Below are 17435 nucleotides of genomic sequence, written 5' to 3'. Positions count from 1 at the left end.
AAAGCGTATAAAAAATTAAACTAAACCAAACAAATTTTATAGAAATATAATGTAGCATTTAGCATTATAAGTATATTTCAACTAGTATTTTCTTCAAACTTTGTTCCTCTCAACATATTTTAGATACTTAATTTTCTAATATGCTGAATGAATATGTCAATATGATACGCCTAAGATCTACTATCAACTTATACTTAAATGTACTATTAAATTTAAAAGTACATATATAATGCCCAAATATACTTTCTTTCTTTTCTTCCAAGTCCATTAATGATTTTAGTGTGGTTTCATGTGGTGCACATATGATAACAACGATCATTGATCATCTGTTTTGGATAATTGAGTACGTTTCTCTTGGATAATAGTTTTGTAGTCAATATATGATTTTAATCATTAATAACAAAATAGTTCACTTAGATCTATATATAAAGAATCATATAAACGTTCGACAGAACCAATAATTAGCCGAATTCGTGTGTCCACCTGTGGTTGATATGAACCACTAAGCTATATGTCTGCCTACACTTTCAGGTCAATGCTAAAAATCTCATCAGGTTAATTGCTTTTAACATATGAACACTTTGACAATAAACCAAACAAGAACATGAATACAAAGAGAGAAAGTGCCTCTAAATATGATCCTAATCAAATTCCAAGGTGATGTTTGAAGTCTTTTTCCAAAGACTGGTCGTCTTATCCAACACTAGCACATGCTCTTATTTCCCTACCACCTCTTTTTTATTCAAAAGCGACACTTCTTTTATTCAAATTAACAGTAATCAATCCTTTACAAAATACCAATGACACTATTTTTCTTTATTTTTTTGTTTCCATGATCGATAATAGATTCATTAGCATAATCATTATACATATGAACAATAAACAACCACTAATTAATAATATTCACATGTCTAATCCGTCATCTCTTGTATCACAAAACCTTTGTGCACCATCCAATGTATTAAGAAGATAAAAACATACTAAAAATCATACTCCTCTTAAAAGAATCATTTGATTCGTATCTAATCTCTCTTTGAACAAAATCTTTTAACAATTAGTTTCCCTGAAATAATAAGTAATCTACCCAATCACACTAATCTTTTATTTCATTAAACCGAAAAGAATCGAGCCAAATTAAACTAAAGGGACCACGGAGGTAAACTCGTAAATATCTCAAAAACCAGTGGCGTTTTCTAATACCCTTTACTATATAAACCTCGTCCCTCCCAAACTCTCAAAATCCCCTCTGACACTTTCTCTCACTGCAACTACAATACAGAGCAGATAAAAAAAATCAGTTAACCGGAAAAAAAAAACAAAAAATGGCTGGAGGTCTCGGAAAATGCAGTAAGATCCGTCACATTGTGAGGCTGAGACAGATGCTCCGACGGTGGCGCGACCAAGCGAGGATGTCTTCTTCTTTTAACCGCTGTGTACCGTCAGATGTACCGTCAGGACACGTGGCGATCTACGTTGGAAGCAGTTGCAGGAGATTCGTGGTGCGCGCGACGTACCTGAACCATCCCATCCTAAGGAACCTTTTGGTCCAAGCTGAGGAAGAGTTCGGTTTCGTTAACCAAGGCCCGTTGGTTATCCCTTGTGAAGAATCGGTTTTCGAGGAATCGATTCGGTTTATATCCCGGTCTGATTCGACCCGGTCAAGACGGTTTACTTGTCCCGATGATTTTCAGAAGAACTGCCACGTGGTGGGGATTAGAACTAAGATAGATCTATGGATCGAATCTCGACCGTTACTTCACGGCGTCTCCGACAACAAAGCCGTCTGGTGATTTTTTTCAACGGATCACTTTTGACGGCGTCGTACAGAAGAGTAAATAGAGACAAATAAAACGAGAGCCGGTTCGGACCCGGTTCGACTTGGAACGAGTAATGTTAATCGAAGCCAATTTTGAATTAAATCGTCATTGACTCGGGATCGTTGTGGTTTTTTATTCTTCTTCTATTTATTTATTGTTGAGGCGGCGGAGTGTATTTGTGGTGGCTCGGAGATGGCCGTGAAAGGTGGGTGAGTCATTCTACCGAGTCGTCCCGGGTTCGAATGTGATTTTAAAATTGGTTGTATATTCTGCAATTTCCATTACAATTGTAGTAATCATTATTATTGTTGGAGAAAATTTCAATATTCTAACAATCAACAACGTGTATAGATATTCCATTGCACTCGTAGTACTTCAAAAAGAAATGAGCTAATGATCATAAGATTCATAACTATCATGATTTTATTAATATATAAAATGATTGTCATAATCAGTTCCTACGAAGTATTTTAATGAGTATTTTAAACCCGTTAAACTTTAAACATCATATATTATATACTCTTTACTGTTTTCTAGTACACAAAAAAGAGTTGGAATCTGTTATATATTTTTTATGTAGTTGAAAATGTGAATAGATTAATACTTTAGGTGATATATTCAATAATAAACGACATAGTATAAAGTTATTTTCTAATTAACTAGTGTGAATTTTAAATCTATAATATTTACTTCTTCTTTTGATTCAATTTTTTCTACTGCTTCGGCGAAAGTTGTTTGAAATTGGACCGTAGTGATTGGAAACAGAAGAAAAGGAAAAAAAAATCCGACCAGGTCATGTGAAGGAAAAGACTATCAGGAAATAGCCACTTTGTTATGTTTTCATTCTCAACAAAAGCTTTTTCTGTCCTTCACGTTCTTCCAACAGTACAATTTACGGTACACAATGTCATCACCTTCGTCTAGTTTTTTAGAATGTGTTCATACAGCCTGGATTTTTTTGCTAATTAGATAGTTTAGATTCTTGTCTGATTCATTCTCAGCCCCCACTAGTGTATATGGAAGAAAATTTCTATCTTTATTTATCAGAAAACATTTAAACAGTGAACCTGATTGAGTTAAAAAGAAAGTATATATAGTTCTTGAGAGGAGAAGAACGTTGTATTTTGTATTATTTCATTTGCTAGTGTCTAATTAACTTACTTAGTTTTAATAAGTAAAATATATGCTAATATCCAATGTTCTACTTCAAGTCTTCAATATAATTATTAATTTATTATATAGCTCTAACAGATTATTATATTGATCTATCGCATTCGGCATGATGTATCCAATGTAAATATTACATATTAGATGATTATTGGTCGCGGGGGTTCGAAATTTAACATGGTTTCCCCCAGCCTCAGGAGATTAGTTCTTGGGCCTAGGAAATCTTTAAGATCATTCCTGAGTTATCAAAAAAAAATATTACATATTGACATGATCAAAAAAAATATTACATATTGACATGATCATTTTTCTTCTCTAGCATCCACAAATATTGGACATTTTGAACATATGTTCTGTACTTCATATTCGACACCACACATAACATTTCACAAATAAGAGACGGCATAAAGGACAAATCTATGCACTCACGTTAGTCTAGGAATATTATGCACTAGGTTGAATCTAGGGTTAGTATGAACGAAAACACGAGTTAGGGAAGCTAAACTACGCCATGTGGATCGACCACACATTAGCTATAAACGATGAATATCATGTTTGAAGAGGTGATAAAAACAAACATCACTTGAAGAAACCTTTTTAAGAGCGAAAGCGAATTTACTCGATTTAGCTTTGATGAATGATACTTGGCCGAAAATAGATTAATGTGATAGATAGAATATAATTTGACAAGGAAGTCTCGAAATGGTTAAAAGAACAATGTTGGGTTAAAGATAGTTGTAGCCAGGAAGGAGATCATTAACGAGGAAGATATATGTCCTTTTAGTACAACAATTATTTAGAATTATAATGATGAGAGTCGTGAACACGAGAGAGAGAGAAGTTGAGAGATTCTTTCGAAAGGACAGCGAAGAGAGGCCCAATGAGAGAAGCTTGTTTAGCTTTACCTTTGTACCCTTATCCTTTGGTCATTTCACGTTCAGCTACCCCCACACCCTCGTGCATGGCTAATCATTAATCCAATAGTAACTTCAAATAATTCATGACATGCACGGGACAGAATATATGATAGTCAAACAGAGGAATAAGAAGCGAGAAGTGAAAACTAAATAAATCAAAATAGGGTTAACAACTTAATATATACAACTAGCGAAATAATCACTGATCATATTCCAAAAATTGATTAAATGTTTCCAATTGCTTTGTCTTTCACAAATTCTTTCACTTTTTACTGACTAGTTTTTTATGTCGACTTTGGTGAATTTTTCGAAGGCTGGATGTTACGGCCCAAGTCGATTGTGGAAAGACCCATCCACTCAGGCTTAACCAATAATTACGAGCCACCTAAAAAAGATATAACAACATTTACAAGTTCGATTTGGTGAAGACCCGAATTCCTTTTATTTATCGAGATTGACGGTGACGCTAGAGGCCCAGTCCAATATGGATATGCTTTGATCCCTCTAATCGTGTAAATAACTAAATATACTAGATACAGTCATTAGAGTTAAAAATCCATATAAATGAACCGTATAAATTCTATTTTATCATAGTTAATTTGGTGACAATCGCCGTATAATTTAGTTTACCTGATCCTACCATAGAGAGAATCAGCTATATTTAGTATATGATATTGTCACATTCAATGAAATTTACGGTTGATGTAGTCATGATTATTATTGCATCAAAACATTATAGAGTACTGTATGTATATATGACATAACATTATAATTAAATGTATATAAAAAAAGAAGTGATAATACCTCGTGTGTTATTTTCCTTGATATGCTAATTAGTGGATATGTAGCACTTTCGGACTTGGTGGGATTGTGATATCTTTACCGACCCATTCGCATACAAATATTAGGCATTACCACATCTTTATAGCCTTTCTACGTTCACAAAGACAACGTCCTTGGAAAAAGACATCTTTATTTATAAAAAGTCGGTGACCATAAGGAAAAGGAGATTAGTTAAATTCTAGCAAATTATTTATACATCTTCAAATCCGTACTAAAGCCTTTTATCATCAATCAAAACAATGAAATCCGTACGGTAATAAATGGATTTCAAGAAATTTGTGACATACTATCACTTTGCGTATAATGCGGAAATGACATTCAATTGGTTAGGAAAATATAGAAAAAGTAAAAGGGAAATAATTCAAAGAAAGCACTGATATGTATGAGTATGATTGATAATGATACCTTAATTCTTCCGTAACACTTAACAATAGTTCTTCCTCAATCCTTGGTGGAAAATACTAACTTCACCCACAAAACGGAAAAACTAACTTGACTCTCAATACGTGTCAAAATCTTAAACCCATTTCTAAGACTAATATATGTGGCAAAGTAATATGCAAACTGAGTTTAATCTCATAATTAAATTAAGCAAACCGAAGAAAAAGTCCATCTGTCCATAAAGTACCGTAGTACGGTAAAGAGAAGCAGGGGTAGTACCGTAGTAGTAGTAGTAGTAGTTACATATGTCAAATCATCATATAATAGGGGGTGTGCAATTACACGATACGGTGAATCTTATCGTGATCTTGGAGCCCATGATACAAGTCAAGCTTTAATGGTTTATTATCTAAGCCGTCCAAAAATAATTGAAGTTGGCTCCCATCACCTACCACTCTGTGTTCTAGAGGATTATTAAACATCTTGTTGTTTTTGTTGGGTTCATGATCATCTAAATAATCTATGTATACGAGATTTCTTAAGCTGTTGTGGGTCACGTTCGCATGTGCTTATCTCTCTCTCTGACGTTGATTTTGACATCTCCAAAACTTTTCTTATTTTCTATTTTCAAAGACCGATTTTATTACCGAAGAGGGGGACGAATTATCAAAGCAAAAACACACACATAATAAACTTTTGCAGATTCTATGCTTAAAGTATATATTTTTCTCACGATTTGTTACACATTTGTGAAAAAGTGTGTATGGTTATATAAAGAAACCAGACGTAATGGCAAATTAATTTTAAGCGGTTGAACATCAACATCTAGATAGGCTTTAGCTCATTAGGAGTTATGGGTTTATTATAGCTTTTAATTTTGTTTTTGTCTATAAATATAGGTGTAATGAAAATTAATATACCCTCAAATGTATCCATCTATTTATCAGAAGATACTATACCAGTTACGACTTTTTTGCTCTACCACCCAACTTTAGGGTCCATATAAAAACTTTTAACTTAATACAGAAACAGGTATTCGGTTTCCAAAATAATAATTCCAAATTTGTTTAATACGTGTTTAATACAAACAGTTAACGCTTTTACAAATTTTCACCATATACCAGAAGAACCCTATATATATAGTTATTATACTGTAACGATTCTGCAACTAACATTCCATCCAGATTTTTTTTCCTTTTCTTTAAGTCATTTCAACAGATTTAACGGCTAAAAACCGCCGATTTGTAAAGAGACACCATCTTTGCTTTAAAAGAAAAAGAAAATACACTATGTAGTTTCTACATATTCAAAATATGAAAAAACATTGAAGCATAGTATTACAAGTAAATTTGTGGAGAGAGAGACAAAACTCTAGAAAGTAACGAACGACCTTGTCTTATTGCTCTCTGTTTTCAAGGACTATGGTACTTGCTTTTTTGAGTCTAGACTATCTCAGCAATGAGGTTTCCTTTTTTTTTTTTTTTTTTTAAAAAAAATTTATCAAACTGAACTGTAGTAAAATGGAGTAAACCAATTTCACCTATTTAAAAATTATTAACACCCTCAGTTATTTACAAGTCTTAAAAAAATAGCAGCTTTATTAGCTTCGCCATTTAACAGAACCTTTTTGGGAATTTGTTTACATTATACTACTACATGTTGACTCTGCGCGCAGAGATATATTTGCAAGTCACAACTTGTTGACTCCATTTTAGCTTCGCCATTTAACAGAACCTTTTTGCGAATTCTAGTCACGCGTGACTAGAATTCAATTATCTCATATTCGCAAGTCACAACTTGTTTACAACAAGATGTAAAAAGAAAATAACATCAAGTAAATAAAAAAAAAAACCAAAGCCTTAAGCTGATAATAATAAAAGTCTCTCATTCATCAAATATTAAAAAGAAGTCTCTCACAGGGTACAACATTGAACAAACCACACCACCATGAGAGAGTAAATCTGAGAAGAGAACCAAAAATAGTAATCATTCTCATTTAGGTTTGTTTTTTCTAAGGGTTAGTCTCACTCTAATACAACTACTAAACCCATATTAACCAAAACATAATTAAGTTTTGCTAAATACAGAGAAGCATTTACTCAGCAGCTTCCTCTGTTTCCCCTAAAAACATCTCAAATCTCCAAAATATATTAACTAAAAAAACCCTAAAAAAAAAAGTTATATGTTCATCGGAGCATGGAGGTGGTGAGAGATCGGAAAACGACTTCTTCACAAGGGATAGTGAGACCCATGTCATGATCAAAGCCAAACTCTTCCTCTGCTTGTTGGAGAAGAAGCTGAAACTCGGGTCGGGTCAAAAACGAAATGGGCACAACGTACCTGACCCGATTCTCTCCTACGTAGACGACGAAGTGGCCTTTAGGCACGTCAAGAGGAGATCCGTTTTCGTCTTCACTGTATACATTGCTCTGTTTCTTCCCCAAGCTCGAGCACCTCTTCAAGATTTGCTTGATCATCGCCGTTTGCGTTAGCTTGTTTGCTTTCTTCATCGCCATTTCTCTTCAACAAGTGATCTCTTCAAGATCTTTTCTTTTTCTAACAATGAAGGATGAGTGTGATTAGAGAGAGAGTGAGGGAGGGCTCATGGACTTATGGTTGAGGGGTATTTATTGAGGCCTTGAGCGAGTGGAAAATCTTCTTTTTCTTTTTTAAAAAGTTTCTAACGAAAAAATGAATATACGGAATTTACAAAATTGTACAGTATATACGAATTTATACACACCCACAACATGTATTATTAGTATGTGTGCATAAATAATTAATTATAAAGAGAGAGAGAGAGAGAGAGAGAGAGAGAGAGAGAGAGAGAGAGAGAGAGAGAGAGAGAGAGAGGGTGATGGTGATATCGAGGCGTTGAGGAGATTATGATGTGTTTGTTGTTTGAATATGAATTTGCGTGTATGCTACGGGTGACCATATTTGTTGTGCATTTAGATGATAAAAAGTACTATTTAATTTGTTGCAGGATTGATGTAATGTAGAAACTCGAAAGCGACCGCTTGGGTCATCTGGTTTGGCTCCAAGAGAGAATCTGTTGAATTCAATTTTTTCTTATACAAAACAAAAATAAAAACCAAATTGATGCGTAATTTAGATTAATAATATATATATATATATATTTTCAAAAAAATATATATGAATTGTGCTTTCAAAGCATGTGAAGACGTGGGGTCCTAAATGAGACGAGTATGTGTGGAATTTGTTAGACGGACGGTTTTGATGCATATTCATCTTACTTTCACTTTTTGTGGTTGGAATATATTTGAATATCTAGCTACTGATTTTCTTTTCCTTCTTTTTGGTACATGCATGCTTGTCGATTATGTTAACTAATTAGGGTTTCAATCTCATCCTTCGAGGTTGATTAGGGTTTTATTCGAATCTGTTGTACTAGTATAGTAGTTGTTCTTTATATTCGTATTTTATCTTTTACTGTCTCCACTTTATGGTTATCTTGACACATTCTCCCATTTACTTGTCCCATTTATCTTACATCGAGCGTAGGGCTTTTTTTTTTTATCCAAGTTGTTATCGAATTATTAACAAGCAAAGCTCACACGTACGAAACACTCAACGTGTTACTTCATGCACGTTGTCAAACAGTAAGATAGAAAACGTAGCTAACGTTCTTAATAATCCATAAATTTTGTTATAAAACGTAGCTAACGTTCTTAATTTCAGCATTATCGAATGGAAACTAGATATTAGTGCTTTCATATAGTAAAATATGATTGACGTTAGGATATTGTGTACAGTATATCAAAGATATTTTGCATTACAACATTTATTTTAGTATATTTTGTTCAAAGTTGCTGGATTTTTTTAGGTAATTACAAATCCCTCACTTTTTTTTTTTCGGTTTGTCGGATTATGCTGTTTAATATCTGCAATTTGATCACAAAACTCTAAAAAAAAATTCCTAATATTTCATAAATGAAGAAAAAGAACGTACAGAAAAGTACCACGATCTTGATTATTGAACCCGTGAATCTAGAAGAATAAAAGAAAAAGACATCAAAGCTGAAACTTCACAAGGATAAAAGGAGCGTTGTTGTACCCAATGAGCCACTAGTGAGTAATATATTTCCTAATATTTTATATAGATAGAGAGAGAGAACAAGAGAGAGTATATAATTAAGAAAAGAAAACAATGATAAGTGTTAACGTAACACGTATAACCGTACTTCTGTCCACTTGGGAAACCATATACAGTGAATCTTTCTTTATAGTAGTATTGAAATGCGTCAAAAAAAAAAAAATAATAAAAAACCAAGAAGCAGAGGGAAGGGGTCGATGTTTCGGACCACAAACCAAAACCAAGAAAATTGTCGTAACCAAGCGAGGACTCTCCAACTGTCTCAACTGACTCACATGCTCTGCATGCGTTTCTCTACTTCTATAGTTTACCTCTACAATTCTTATACCTTCTTTGGATTTCAAGATCTCTAAGTCACTTTTAATTTACAAAGTTCATTTGAAATCATATAGTACTTTTTTAATCATCTAATACTTATTAACGAACCAATATTTATTCTATGTATATATATATATATATATTTCCCACTTATCTGAAGTCAAACTCACATACGGATATTGCTAAACCGAATGTTGGTATGTTTTCGAAATCAAATATTAATGTATATCACATCAAATTATAATATAAATATATCATAACTAATTAAGTAGTCACGTTACCATCTTCATGAGTTGGTATCGTACGTGGTCCATTTTGAAAAAGTTATCATTTTTGGGTTTTAAAGCTAAAAGTTAGTCTCATCTAAATTCTAAATCAGCAATGTGTGCAACTGAAAGTCAGATAAATTATTTAACAAGATAACTTTTAAACTTTTGATATAATTAAATTAAATATATCGCTCCAAGTTGCATGAGTTCAATAGCTCCCTACCCCGAAATTAAATTTGAAATTAACTTCTTGCGCCCAACTATCACAGATTCACAGAGAGGATAATTTGTACACTCACGTGGTTTTCTCTGCATCCATAACCCCCAAACGAAAATCTTGAAAACTATGCAGCAACAGAAAGATATTGCTAACATCCGAAATGCGCACACAATATATTATGTATAAGAATTTATAAAAACATTATAAATTTGTTAGCGTGTATACAATTCATTTATTACTAAAACAATGTAGAACGTAGAAACGAAAACAACATTTTTTGGATATATCTTGGAAAGAAAATGTTGAGACGAAGTGTGAGAGACGAAGACAAAAAATACACTGGAAGCCGTGACGAGTTTGTTGTTTGTACAATAACAACTATCGAGCCTGATTGATGAATAGTAACCAAAACGGCATCGTGTGGATGAGGCTTAAACAAAGGAAAGGACATCATTTGTAAATTGGGGAGATAAGGACTTAAAGGTGTCTCGTTCGTACAATGACAGTACTCGAACCGGTTACGGCTTCTCGAATTTAATATCTGCAAATTAATCAAACACATGCACATGCAAGCCGTATATTGTTTTATTGGATTTTTTTTGTTGTGGTGCGTATTCCGTCTTATTCTTCGAATCCATTTCACCGCATATCTACTTATAGTTTTTTTTTTTTTTAATAATCACGGCAAGTTTATCTCTTTGAAATGTAAATGAAATATAGATGACAAAAATATCGAAAAAAACGACAGTTAAAAGAAACTCAAGAGCTTATACTTATATTAGTGTCTTTTTCTTTGTAAATATATACTACCTTAGCACAATTCAACTATTTACATGTTAGAAGGTACTGTTTTGTTATAAATGTTATATGGTATGAAATTATACGGATGAAATAAAATGATTGCGTATGCATCCGTATAGACAAATATTGTTTATATCTACTTTTGCTAAATTTTCTTTGATCTTGCATAAAAATATCCGTATAACATCCATGCAAAACGCACGTATATATATGTCTAAATGCTATATGATGACAAGTTGTACAGCTAGTATATAGTATATTCCACGTATTTTCGAACATTTATGTTACTTATTTATAGTATATATATATTGGTAACTAAGTAGGTAAATATTGTCTTTTAAAAATGCATTGAAACGGGGGGGATGACGGAATAAGGTTAAGTCCTAACGAACTGCGAAACCTCATCTTTAGAATGAAACCAAACTCACATGTTCCATCAACGAGATTGGTCACATGAAAATTGAAACTGAAATTGTTTTGCTTTCAATTTTTGTAGAGACTACACTAATGTTGATGGGTCCCTTAACGGCGGAGTAGTTGGTATAGACACAGAATACATAAAGGACCATCATGTTTATTTTTCAAGCGAATTTACAAGACACTACTACCGTTTAACCAATTATTCAGCCAATGTCCTATTTTTGCTGTCTGATCTTTTCAGTAGTTATGTAAACAATCTGCTCGAAAATATAAGTTTCTGCCTAACGAAATACATAAAACAAACCGAATCCTTTACTATATTATCAACCACCCTATACTACATACAAATATCTTTTTCTTAATATTATAAAAGTAGGTACACACATCACTTGAATCCACGTTTTTGAAAAAACTATATGAACTTCATTTGTTTGTGGGAAAGTAGAAACCACACGAGATTGATATGTGGAAATATCTTTTTTTTTGAACTATATCCGGAGAGAGCATAGGGTTTTTGTGAACTAAACAGTTGTTAGACGATGAGCTTTATAAATAGATAGATGAGCTTAAGCACAGATCCGTTGTAGTCTAGCTGGTCAGGATACTCGGCTCTCACCCGAGAGACCCGGGTTCGAATCCCGGCAACGGAGTTCTTTTTTTGTTTTCATTTTAATAGGTATAAAAGCCCACGTAAAGTTATAACTCGGCCCACAGAAAAGCCCAGCCATATAAAGGAAAGGGAATAAATATATATATATAGATGTCTTAATTACTCGTCGGACAGGATTATTTCTCGGCCAAGTTTTCTTCTAGCTCAGGTTCGTCGTCTCCATCCTCCTTAATCTTAAATCATGTTTAGGATTTTTTTTTTTTCAGTTTTACCTTTAATTTTTGTTTATTGCTATGGAGATTTCGTGAGATTTGATTTCAAGTAGTTATAGTTTTGTGGTGGTTCATAATCTGTGGTTGAGTGTTATTGTTAGGTTAAGAATTCGATTTGTGAGATCTGTTTAGGTTGTACAGGACGGTGTGATAATGTTGAATCCGGTTTATAGTATTCGAAAAAGCTTTGATTTTTGTGATACCCTTTTGAGTTATGAGGCTGTGGAAAGAGGGTTGGACTTGGGACGATGATGCAAAGAAATTGGGGTGTTGCGGAGTTCTGGATGCTCTCTCAGATCAGATCTGTTTTGTGGGTTTCTTGATAAATTCGTTGGGAGAGTTGTGTTGAAGAATTTGATGTATTGTTGGGGAGAGTGTGAAGGAGGGTAATGTTGGTGTGTGGTTGAATGTTGTTGTTGGCAGGTGTTTGATGTAAAAGTTGTTGTGGTTTGGTGGAAGGGAATGAGTTCAATGAGCAGAAGCAGGAGTCGAAGTCGGAGTCGTGATCGGTTTCGTAGTCGGAGTCCTAGAGACAGGAGAATGAGACCTGAACGGATTTCTTACCGTGATGCTCCTTCTAGAAGGGAGCCACGTCGTGCTTTCAGGTCCTTTTTCTTTTTTCATGGCTTGGCCCTTTCTTCACTAGTAACCGTTGCTGTTCTTTTCACTCTCGACCCCAAAATCATAGTTAACCTTTATACTTCTCTTCTATATTAACCTTCTCATACTAACAATCGACATAGAGGTTAAGCAGAGCTGGCAATTTCAACCACAATCCTATGGCTCATAGAATAACTAAGCCATAATAGATACTAATCCAGTTATGACTTTGACTTGCTGAACAACTTCTCTAGTCTCAAGCTTTATTCTCTCTTGTACTCTTTATGAAGATGATGTGATTAGTGTGGAACCAGGGTTAATTGAAGGTCTTTCTTTCAATGTTTGTCTCCGATTGTTTCTTTGATTGAATTGATAGTCAGTCTGAGTAGTCAGTGTTAGGTTGGTTTCAGTTCAACTGTTTGCTTGCATATATGCTTTTGGATGAAATTATATTCGATTCAATGCAGTGACATGATTGTCACAATTTCTTGATCTTGTTGGAATCATTTGCTCAGCCAAGGAAATCTCTGCAACAACTGCAAGCGTCCTGGTCACTTTGCAAGAGACTGTTCTAATGTTTCCGTCTGTAACAACTGTGGCCTTCCAGGGTATAATGTCCTCCCAAATTTAATTACTGAATTTTCTCTGTTTATACGCATTCCCATTATGGTTCCTTGAACTCTCTCTGCAGGCACATTGCAGCAGAATGCACAGCAGAATCACGGTGTTGGAACTGTAGAGAACCGGGCCATGTAGCCTCAAACTGTTCAAACGAAGGAATCTGCCACTCGTGTGGCAAAGCTGGACATCGAGTGAGAGACTGCACTAACCCGGATTCTCGTCCAGGAGACTTGAGGCTGTGCAACAACTGCTTCAAACCGGGGCATCTCGCTGCTGACTGCACAAACGACAAGGCGTGCAAGAACTGCAGGACTTCAGGTCACATAGCTCGTGACTGTCGGAACGAACCGGTTTGCAACATCTGCAGCATCTCTGGCCATGTTGCTAGACAATGCCCGAAAGGGGACAGCAGTTACTCTGACAGAGGAAGCAGGGTTCGAGGCAATGGTATGCATAGAGATGGTTTAAGCGGAATGGGCAGAGACAGAGACGGTGTTGGCTCAATGATAACATGTCGCAATTGTGGTGGCCGGGGACACATGGCGTACGAGTGCCCGTCTGCTCGAGTCGCTGACCGTGGATTCCGCCGGTTCTGAGGTTCTAAAAATCTACCAGTTGAAGTTCCATTCTTCTTCACCTCTAGCCTTTTTTACCTTCTGGTTGTGGCGCTACAATGTTGTTTTCTCATGGTTTTTGTCTATTGGAGTGAATCAAGACTGGTTTTTCGTTTGTTTTTTTTTGGGGAAATTGAGACATTGTTTGTGTTGTGTATGAATTATTGAATAGATTAGTGTGATGCAGAGTTCTGAAGTTTCAGAATCCAATATTTACTAGAGATCAAGTTTAAATGTTTTGTCTCCTCCCAATCTTGAATAAGTAAAGATGTGTTGTAGCTTTATATTTGAGCTACTGTGCATGCAAGTATATGTCTTTTTGTAAGCGATTAATTCAGTCAAACTCCTAGGCGATCTCGAAACAGACTTTTAGTAATAACTTGTAGATTACACAAAATCCGAAAAAGATTAAAAAATGATACTATGAAACGATGTACGTGCTAGTGGGAGAGAAGACGAGATAGATGGTCCTGATCATCTATCTACAAGTAGATGAAACGAAATTAGATAACGTAAAAGGAACACATGAAACAACCGTACCAAATACTCCATAAATACCAACTTGCAAAAATGTTAATTTTTTTAAGAAAAATGGCATGCGAGTTTTTCTTTTAGTTTTATTTGGCATGCGAGGTTTGTTGTATCCAGTTCATACTATTCAAAGACGTAGAGGCTATATGAGTATAATAGTTTGTAAATGGAATGAATTGTTTTACACTCTTTCGATTCGTTGTATTTTATATATACTCATATACTAGTAAGAATAATACAACATTGTTAGTGACATCATTGCGTAAGTTTTCTTTTGTAAATTTTAGAAAAAATAAAGATGTACATTGAAGGAGAAGACTTACAGTATTGATTGGTGGTGGACTAGCATCCTACCACGGTACCACCCCACTAGTAGTGTTACCAAAGGGATCTCTTCTTCTTTTTTGTTTCTTTACCTTATATCTCATCTAATATTTTTTATTAACCACTAATATTCTTACCAACAATATTATAAAGCTCCCTATACCTAGTTTCAATAACCAAAAACATTGGTTAAACTATACAGAGATGAGTAACCTATTCATATGACAACTTACAAATTACAATCTTAATTATATAAATTAAGAAAAAATAAATAAATTAGAAATGTGATATATCTCGTTTTTATTAGAAACCTTTTGGTGTTTTACAGAACCATGCTAATATACTAGAGGTCAATACTCAATATGCGTTTGTAAAAGACACTTAGACACATAATAACATCTTTTTTTGTTTGATAAAGAAAAGGCACATGATAAGTTGACAAACAAAAAAACATTATTATGATCGTTTTATCTCTTCTTGATTTTTAAGACAGAAACACTTTTATTCTTGGTAGGACCAAACCTAACGTTTTTTTTTTCTGGTTAGAAAGGACCAAACCTATCTGTCAATAAGACTTTTCAATTTATGTAAAGGGACAAAAAACAAACAAACAAATGCACTATAAATAGAGAGCCAAAACGAAGCTATCACATCAGATCAAACAAAAACAAGTCTAGTAACAAACTTTGTGGAGAATCAAGAAAAATGAAGACAACTTCTTCCTTGGTGGTTATCTTCCTCATCGTAGTGATCTTGCAAACTAACCTACTAGTAAGTGGGCACGTCCGTTCCACTGATCAAGACACGCTAAAAAACAACAACAATAATGATACAAACAGCACAACCACCGAAGTAGTTATCAAGGACAAGAAAAGAAGTTACAATGGAGGAAGCGGAAGCTATAGATGGGGATGGGGTGGAGGCGGCGGAGGAGGAGGGGGAGGAGGAGGCGGAGGCGGTGGAGGAGGGGGTGGGGGTGGTGGCAGAGGATGGGGATGGGGAGGAGGAGGAGGCGGAGGAGGATGGTACAAATGGGGTTGTGGCGGCGGAGGAAGAGGAAAAGGAAGAGAAGGAAGAGGAGAGTTTGTGAAAAGAGAATATGCAGAGTGCAAAGGAAGAGGAAAATGTAGAGGAAAGATATTGGCATGTCCTCAGCATTGTGGAGGCTTTTGTTTTTACGATTGTCTCTTTCTCTGCAAACCTCATTGCCGTCGTTAGAGAGATAATATATCTTTTCGTCGATTCCATCATACATTCTCTTTTTTTTTCCTTGTTTGGGTATTTTGGTTTGTTTGGTTTGTTTCATAAGGTTTTCTTTCTTACAAATATTTTGGGGCTTCTCGAGTGATGACAAAAGGATAGCCATTATATTAGGATCCTGGTTCATCTAGTGTTGTTTTTTTTTTTTTTTTTGGGTTCTATAATGAACTAAAAGTTCATAAAGGAATTCCCATATGAGATTTTTCTTTTGCCATTTAATTTCGAGAGTAAAAGATTTTTGTCTTTGGTGCTTTCTATGATGAACATCTTTTGAAAAAAGTATGAGCACAGTCTTGAGTACATTAACTTGTAATTGTTAACAGTAACTAACAGTAATCAACATAGTTTAAAAAATTGTAATCAATTAACCTCTCGTATTGAGTCGGACAATGACCAATGTACAATCTCTTGATTATCTTTGACTAGTGAGTATATATGTTTTCCTTGTTTCTTGAAATCTTCTCGATTTATCCTAATCATTGGGTTGCAATATGAAAGTGGAAAGGCTTTCGAGAACATATCCAAATATGAGACCGTAGAAAAGAGCCTTCGAAAAAGTTGGAACGAAATCTTTCTCGGGAGCATTCATGACTCAACTTTAATCATTCCTCTTTTTTAAGCATAATTTCTGGCTGCCAGTTTATACAATCAAAAGTTTTAGATAATGCCTTTGCCGCACAAGTACAACAATGAGAAGCACTAAAAAAACATCAAATATCAAGTTATCAACCATATATATATGTAAAGCGGATGGTTGACATTTTTGAAATCCAACATCGGCCTACATTAGTTAGGCCCGTTTAACACAGCGAAGGTGTCAAGGTGACGTCCCTTTATTTTTTTTCTTTCACCTCTTTTTTTCATCTTTCTTGGTAACTACAGTATATTTTTATTTGTTACAAACCAATTATTACAGTTTGCTAATTAAAACGAGTTGACGACGTGTCGGTACTATTGTTTCGGCTGCCAAGATGATGTGTCCTTCCTTAGTCACTTGGTCAGTCATCAGAGCTCTGGAGGAGGCATATTCACTCGGAAACAAAAATATGCCGATGGTGATGGGCACGTTATTGCGAATTTATCTCCATTATATATGCTATTTTCTTACCTTTATTTTCCACATTAAATAATTCCAACCAAATCCAAGAACCATCCTTTCCCCATATGGGATATGGGGACTGAAGAGGCAGAAGATGAAAAAGACTGTCGTCACATACTAAAAATACTCCACTAGATCTCATTCATCGAACTTAGTGCTTACTTTACATTTGACTTTACTTTTTTTTGCCTTGAGAATAATGTAGATGATAATATGATAACTGAAAATAACTTA

The 17435-nt window shown here is 34.7% G+C and overlaps 3 protein-coding genes, 1 non-coding gene and 1 pseudogene across 5 annotated transcripts; 4 read left to right on the top strand and 1 right to left on the bottom strand.

The window, feature by feature from the left end:
* Positions 1 to 1254: 1254 nt before the first annotated feature.
* On the top strand, positions 1255 to 2156 carry LOC104702305 (protein SMALL AUXIN UP-REGULATED RNA 12 pseudogene; annotated as a pseudogene). The gene has a single exon (XR_015561069.1). The product of XR_015561069.1 is annotated as a protein SMALL AUXIN UP-REGULATED RNA 12 pseudogene (transcript).
* Positions 2157 to 6990: 4834 nt separating this feature from the next.
* On the bottom strand, positions 6991 to 7782 carry LOC104702304 (protein SMALL AUXIN UP-REGULATED RNA 51). The gene has a single exon (XM_010418145.2). It carries the CDS (start codon positions 7639 to 7641, stop codon positions 7312 to 7314), a length of 330 nt encoding a protein of 109 aa, XP_010416447.1. The 5' UTR covers positions 7642 to 7782; the 3' UTR covers positions 6991 to 7311.
* Positions 7783 to 11847: 4065 nt separating this feature from the next.
* On the top strand, positions 11848 to 11920 carry TRNAE-CUC (transfer RNA glutamic acid (anticodon CUC)). The gene has a single exon. It is a non-coding gene; the product is annotated as a tRNA-Glu (tRNA).
* Positions 11851 to 14183, top strand: LOC104702303 (uncharacterized). The gene is made up of 4 exons (XM_010418144.3): positions 11851 to 12088; positions 12576 to 12757; positions 13268 to 13360; positions 13444 to 14183. Exons 2-4 carry the CDS (start codon positions 12615 to 12617, stop codon positions 13967 to 13969), a joined length of 762 nt encoding a protein of 253 aa, XP_010416446.2. The 5' UTR covers positions 11851 to 12088; positions 12576 to 12614; the 3' UTR covers positions 13970 to 14183.
* A 1326-nt stretch (positions 14184 to 15509) lies between these two features.
* On the top strand, positions 15510 to 16402 carry LOC147941717 (uncharacterized). The gene has a single exon (XM_087457060.1). It carries the CDS (start codon positions 15548 to 15550, stop codon positions 16058 to 16060), a length of 513 nt encoding a protein of 170 aa, XP_087313186.1. The 5' UTR covers positions 15510 to 15547; the 3' UTR covers positions 16061 to 16402.
* Positions 16403 to 17435: the final 1033 nt, after the last annotated feature.

Source organism: Camelina sativa, chromosome 7 (genome assembly GCF_030686135.1).
Source record: "Camelina sativa cultivar CO46 ecotype springtype chromosome 7, ASM3068613v1".
Taxonomy (NCBI): domain Eukaryota; kingdom Viridiplantae; phylum Streptophyta; class Magnoliopsida; order Brassicales; family Brassicaceae; genus Camelina; species Camelina sativa.
This window is presented reverse-complemented; position numbering and strand designations above follow the sequence as displayed.